A 6926-nucleotide genomic window follows, 5' to 3' on the forward strand; every position below is an offset into this window, starting at 1 on the left:
TTTCTTTCCAACACAGATGAATCGGGTCGTGTAGTTTCATTCGATGTTTGAACGTCTTTGCTGTGATGAAGACTTCCAAAGATATTTAACAAAGACGCAGCAGGTTTTAACGTGAAGGCTCGTCCCTGCTGAACGAGGCCGCTGCAGTCTGTACAGCTGCTGTGTGTGTGTGTGTCTGTGTGTGTGTGTGTGTGTGTGTGTGTGTGTGTTCTGTGTGTGTGTGTGTGTGTGTGTGTGTGTCTGTGTGTTGTGTTGTGTGTGTGTGTGTGTCTGTGCCCCCCCCCCCCCCCCCCCCCGGATACAGTGGTCTGTTTCCATGGTGAAGTTAAGAGTGCTCTCAAGAAGCGGCTCCATCCCATAATAAAGGATGGAGGGCACGCTGCCTGACGTGGCGGCCATGATGGATGATGGGCCCCTTCTTCTCCGGCGGCTCAGTTCCATGGCGATGAAAGGCTGTTGGTTGGGGGGGGTTGATGTTCATGGAGTCCTGTCTTCCAGCCGCTCTGTGACTCACACCTGTCAGTCTAACAGGAATAACCGCAGACATAATAGACTTCCTTCTTCAGCCTGAGCTCACAGGCTGGAATCAGAAGGAGCCACATCAGAGGAAGGACTTTGAAAACCCAGTTTTAATAAGAAAGGATGTGGAGAGGTCTGAGGAGTCGTGGTCACACTTTAAATGGGATAAATTATGGATGTTTTATCACAGCCGTTATACAAATGACTCCCTGTCCTCCCTCTTCATCACCCCTCCTCCCCTCCTCCCCCTCCTCCAGTGTCCCCTTGTGCACAAGGACTTCTTCTACTTCAGCTCCATGGGAACGGCTCTCCCTCCCAGAAATAAAACAAAACCTCCAGACCCGACAACCTGCCGGCCTCGAGTCCTTAAAGAGAAAGAAATCACAGCCAGGAACCTTTCAAAACAGGACCAAACAGGACTTTCAGCTTTCCAACGGTCCTTGAATGCATCATGTGTGACACATGGTTACACCGGAAAATATGGTCAAATCCAAACTGCATGTTAAAAGGGTTTAAGAAGATCCAGTAAAACCTAAAAGTCCTGTCCTCCTCAGCAGCCAGCAGGACGCCATGATGGAGTCACTGTGAGCAGCAGTCACATGACCCACACTCAGAGTCTCTGTCTGACCTGCAGCTTCCTGCAGCTGTAGAAATGCTAAAGAACATCCTTGTCACATGTGACTGAAGTGTTCTTTGGTCCTCCTCCCTCTCTCAGATGCTCCAGACGGCGGTGTGAAGGCTGCGGGTGCTGCTGCTGCACCAATCGGTGACGAGCTGGATATATTTGGACCGATGGTCTCCAACCCTCTCCCTTCATCCAGCAACACACAGCAGGGCCAGGTAACACACACACACTCCCCCTGCCTTATCACCGCAGGCAGCTGCTAACATGGGGGATTCACACAGAGGGTCGTATCAGAGCAGCTTCTCATCCACGCTCTCTTATTCAATTAATTTTAGACCGGTGTCCTTCAAAGGACAGAGAGCGCCAGGGATCAGAGCGGAGGCTCAGGGCTGGCTTGGTCCACCCTCCAGCTCACAAGACCTGAGCCGCTTCTTACATTAAAGCAAGGGCGTAGATTTGCTTTGGGGGTGGGGACCAAGACTCAACAATTATCATTATGTTAGTGACAAAGTAACTCCTTATATAGACCTTCTTCATGGCCGCCATCTCTTCATATGCACCAAGCCACACATGTGACAGCCAGTCACATGACCAGAGATATAACCCAATCAGAATCAGAATACCACGGGCTTTGGGACAGGAGGATAATTATTGGTAGGACACAAAAGAAGGGAATTTAACCCTTCCTGCACCCAATGAGAGTCTGTTTGTTTGGAGGCGATCAAATTATTGGTGGGGACAATTCAGTAATTGCTGGACATTAGTGGGGACGCGTCCCTCCGTCCATGCTAAAGCTACGTCCCTGCATCAAAGCTCATGTTGCCTCTTCCGTGCTGCAGAATGTCTCCATGTAGCGTTCTTCATAAAGGAAGTAAGAACAGAAAGGAGGAATGTGTGAAACATTCTAATCTATGGTTTATTAACACTTTAATGATTGACTTTCTATATTCGCCATTGTTGGGATGAGCAGATCATGTGACCTCTTCTGTGTCACCACACTTCCTGATGTGCAGTGATGTACGTGAACAAGAGAAAGCTCCATGAACTTAAATAACATCCCACTTTATGTAAGCAGAACGCACAAGGACACAGCTTCCAGTCAGCACACACACACACACACACACACACACACACACGCACAGCAGAGGGCTGAATTTAGGATTCAGCAGGCGGATATTGCTCTACAGCTGTGATTAGCTGGGTGTGTGTAGACAGAGGAAGCCGGCAGCTGATTCAGGGAGCGCTCGCCTATCTGCACATACGTCAATTATAAAAATGCGATTACAGCCTTGTAGGAGGGGGAGGATTTGTGTTATCCCCAGCCTCCCCCTCCTGGCTCCCTCTCCCTCTCCCTCGCTCTGTCCTCTGTCTCTCATTCACCTCTCTCTGACTGAAGGAGCGCTGCACTTATGAAACAGAGGGATCATGGTGCAAGGTTACAGGTGTGCAAACGTGACGACCTCTCTGTCACAGAGCACTGCAGCAGCCAGCAGGACGCAGCTGACAGGGAAGTGAATGAATGAGGAGTGAGGAGCAGAGAGGAGGTGCTAGAAGGAGCCTGCAGTAAACAGCAGAGAGAACCTTAATGAAGAAGGACCGTTTGTTTAGAGCAGAATGAAAATAAGAAGTCTGAGGAGGAGACGGCAGGATGACGCTGAGCTGCTCTCTGTGTCTGCTCTGTGTCTGCTCTGTCTGCTCCGTCTGCTCTGTGTCTGCTCTGTGTCTGCTGTGTCTGCTCTGTCTGCTCCGTCTGCTCTGTGTCTGCTCTGTGTCTGCTGTGTCTGCTCTGTGTCTGCTCTGTGTCTGCTCTGTGTGCTCTGTGTCTGCTCTGTGTCTGCTCTGTCTGCTCTGTGTGCTCTGTGTCTGCTCTGTCTGCTCTGTCTGCTCTGTGTCTGCTCTGTCTGCTCTATGTCTGCTCTGTGTCTGCTCTGTCTGCTCTGTGTCTGCTCTGTCTGCTCTGTGTCTGCTCTGTCTGCTCTGTTTTAGCTCGCTCTGCCTCAGATTCAGATTTTTCAAGCTTTGCTTTCTGTTTTCAGCAAATTAGCACAAATCCTCCAGCACACACACACACACACACGGAGACAGACACACAGAGACACACACACAATGAGACATGCACAGAGACAGACACACACACACACACACACACACACACACACACACAGTGTGGTTTTTAAGCCACAGATGGTCTATCAGAGGGGAGTGCATGACTACTTCAAGTGGTGATGGAAAAGGATAGTGTGTGTGTGTGTGTGTGTCTCTGTGTGTGTGTGTGTGTGTCTGTGTGTGTGTGTGCGCTCTATGAATAGCGGCAGTGAGGAAAAAGGCTGTCGGAGCTGTAATTCAGAGCTCTGGCTGCACCCATCAACACCCACAGTGGGTGAGAATAATGGAGCCTTGTTCAAGAGGCACAATGTGCTGCTAGGAGCCCTGCGACACATCACACACTATGTCCGCTATGCCGCTGTGTGTGTGTCTCTGTGTGTGTGTGTCTGTGTGTGTGTGTCTGTGTGTGTGTGTGTGAGCTGTGTCTGTGTGTCTGTGTGTGTCTGTGTGTGTCTGTGTGTGTGTCAGGCTGGATGAACATGTGACCGGCTCTTGGTTCGGGTGAGGATGGGTGATGTGTGTGCCTCTTTGTGCCACCTGCTCAGGTTTGGCAGCAGAGCTCCTCCTCTCCTCTCTTCCTCCTCCTCCTCTTCTCCTCCTCTCCTCTCCTCCTCTCCTCTCCTCTCCTCTCCTCCTGCTCTCCTCCTCCTCCTCTTCTCCTCCTCTCCTCTCCTCCTCCTCTCTTCCTCCTCCTCTTCTCCTCCTCTCCTCTCCTCCTCTCTTCCTCCTCCTCTCCTCTCCTCTCCTCCTCTCCTCCTCCTCTCTTCCTCCTCCTCTCCTCTCCTCTCCTCCTCCTCCTCTTCTCCTCCTCTCCTCTCCTCTCCTCTCCTCTCCTCCTCTCCTCTCCTCTCCTCTCCTCTCCTCTCCTCTCCTCTCCTCTCCTCTCCTCTCCTCTCCTCCTCCTCCTCTCCTCCTCCTCTCCTCCTCCTCTCCTCCTCCTCCTCCTCCTCCTCCTCCTCGCCTCCTCCCTCACATGGAGCTGGAGCTTTTGGCAGCTGCAGACAGGGGGAGCAGTGAGAGGCTGCTGGACGGTCCCACAGACTGTCCCCTGCTTCAGTACAGTGAATATCCAGATGGACGTTCTTCTTCTCCTTCTTTCTCTGCAACATCTCCACAAATATCTGTCAGACTGAGGTTGGTCAAAAATAAATTAAAACCACCGGAAGCTGCTGGGGCAGCGTGCGTCTTCTGAATCAGAGCTCTCTGAGAGGCCTGGAGGGTTTCTTTATTTTCAGCTGTTCAGGGTCTGATGGAGCTGTGCTGCCTGTCTCCCTTCTCACTCAGCTGGTTTCCTTCTTCTTCTTCTCTGTGCATCAGCTCCTCCTTCTCTCCTTTCCTGCTGTGCCCTCCCTGCTCCTCCATGCTCCTCGTGTGTGTGTGTGTGTGTGTGTGTGTGTGTGTGTGTGTGTGTGTGTGTGTGTGTGTGTGTGTGTGTGTGTGTCTGTGTGTCTGTGTGTCTGTGTGTCTGTGTGTGTGTGTGTGTGTGTGTGTGTGTGTGTGTGTGTGTGTGTGAGAGACACTGAACTCAGTGTTTGTTCAGTGGAGAGTGTGTTGGAGGAGCTGCTGTTTATCACACTGTCTCTCCTTATCTAATTCATGAAGTCCAGCTGCCCCTCTCTCTCTCTCACACACACACACACACACACACACACACACACACACACCTGTGCAAAGCTCTTAAGCTGGTGTTACTTTTTTGTCAGCTCCATCCATTAGACAGACATAATAGGTGTGTGCCTGAAAGGCTTTTTTAAATAATAATGTGTATGTGATGGTGTGTGTGTCTGTGTCTGTGTGTGTGTGTGTGTGTGTGTGTGTGTGTGTTGCAGCGGTCTAATTAACGCCACCTGTCTCGCCCGCTCTGACGTGGCGGCTGCTCTCTGCTCTCTCTCTTTCTGCAGCTGCTGCTCGTCTTTTTTTGTTCTTTCTTTTTGTTTGTGTTGTTTTCATCTTTTCTCGCTGACCCGTGCTCAGGATTCCTGCACAGTCTGGATCAGGTTCAGTTCTAACATGCAAACCTCAGCTATCGGCTTCTTCCTGAGAATCTCCGTGTATGTGAAGGAGTTCAGAAAATCGGAAAAAGCTCCGATCGTCTCCAGTTATCGTGTGATCATCTGATAAAACTCAGAAGAAGTCGCTGACTGTTGTTCTTTTTGCTCCCGCCCTCTGCGTCTGTCTGACAGGCTGGTTCAGGTACAGCACCCCCGCAGGTGGACCCCTCCACCTCCACCTCCCCCTCCTCCTCCACCACCACCACGAAGGCGGAGGAGAAGAAGCTTTTATCGAAAGACTCCATCCTGTCTTTGTACGCCAGCAGCTCAGTGGGCAGTCAGCCGCAGAGCCAGCAGCAGCCTGCAGCAGGACCAGGTGACACAGACACACACACACACACACACAGACACAGACACACACACACACACAGACACAAAGACAGACACACACATGCACACAGATGAACCCATCAACATCCTACTGTTGTTACTTGTATAATAAGTGTTGTGAGAAGAAAGTTATTGAAAGAAACATAAAGTTCAGATCTAGGAGAATCCTTTTCTGACCTTGAATGCAGAGCTTGCTTGGTGCTTTGTTCTGCGCTCATGGAGTGACTGATGCTTTTTATTTGTCAGTTTTGGTCCTCGTATTTATAATCAGAGTGACGCAGCTGTCTGCACATGGATCTTTGTTCCCAGCAGGTGCTGCAGCTGCAGCATTCTGCTCCGGCAGGTTGGAGAATTTAAAAAAAACTGTACATGATAAGAACCTGTACACACACACACACACACACACACACACAGATGATTCAGGCTCTTGTGTGACAGTGGTGCTGATGGGACGTCTGCTTGGTTGCAGACGGTGACCGCTCTTAGTTAATGAAGCGTCACACACGTGCTCACATGCTCCACTCTTCCTGGGACTCGTGCTCACACACTGATGCTGATTGGCCGCTCGTGTTGCTCGAGCTGCACGCAAAGACGAGCACAACTGTAACCGACATGAACCCACAGCTTATCTCACACGTTTCACAGGAAGCAGCAGAAGTTCAACCCTGAACACTCCAAATAAGAAATGTGTTCTTCATCTCAGCAGGCGTATACATGGGCCAGCCTCAGATGCAGTTTGCTCAGCAGAGCTTCACCCCGTCGATGGGCGGAGGCGTCCCCCCAACCACCATGATGGGCGGGGGGGGCATGATGTCCAGCATGACGCTGCCAAACGGGGGATACATGGGCGCCATGCCCGCCAACCAAGGACAGAACATGTACAGCATGCAGCAGTGGAACATGAGCCAGGTAACACACACACACACACACACACACACACTCACACTCACACTCACACATACCTACCACACACACGCCTCCACACAGCAGCTCTCAGATGACCAGATAAGTGAGCAGCGCTGCACCAGAGCACATTCATAATAGATGAGAATGGAAGGAGAAGGATGAGGAGGGGGAGGGTGGGGGAGGGTGGAGGGGAAGGGTGAGGGGGTGGGGAGCTGGGAGTCTTTAAGTGCAGAGGTGAAGGCACAGAGGATGGAGGCTGGGAAGCGGAGCTAAAGGATGGAGGAACCCCCTGACAGAACCACTGTCCATTTTCTGTCTGATTAATTCAAACGCCCCCCTTCCTCCTCCTCCCCCACCTTCCTCCCCCTCCTCCCCCCTCTCTCTGTCAG

General features: G+C 51.3%; 1 protein-coding gene across 7 annotated transcripts in view; it reads left to right on the forward strand.

Moving 5' to 3' along the window:
- The window catches only part of LOC114446918 (stromal membrane-associated protein 1-like), a 37940-nt gene that overhangs the window by 29197 nt on the left and 1817 nt on the right, over positions 1 to 6926 (forward strand). For 4 of the 7 annotated variants that reach the window (XM_028422823.1, XM_028422825.1, XM_028422824.1 and 1 more), the window contains 3 exons: positions 1235 to 1359; positions 5434 to 5617; positions 6335 to 6540. In XM_028422823.1, the coding sequence (XP_028278624.1) occupies positions 1235 to 1359; positions 5434 to 5617; positions 6335 to 6540 (515 nt within the window). The remainder of the gene's footprint in view (positions 1 to 1234; positions 1360 to 5433; positions 5618 to 6334; positions 6541 to 6926) is intronic. The other 3 variants (XM_028422826.1, XM_028422828.1, XM_028422830.1) reach the window with 2 other exon arrangements.

Source organism: Parambassis ranga, chromosome 15 (assembly GCF_900634625.1).
Source record: "Parambassis ranga chromosome 15, fParRan2.1, whole genome shotgun sequence".
NCBI classification, from domain to species: Eukaryota; Metazoa; Chordata; class Actinopteri; family Ambassidae; genus Parambassis; species Parambassis ranga.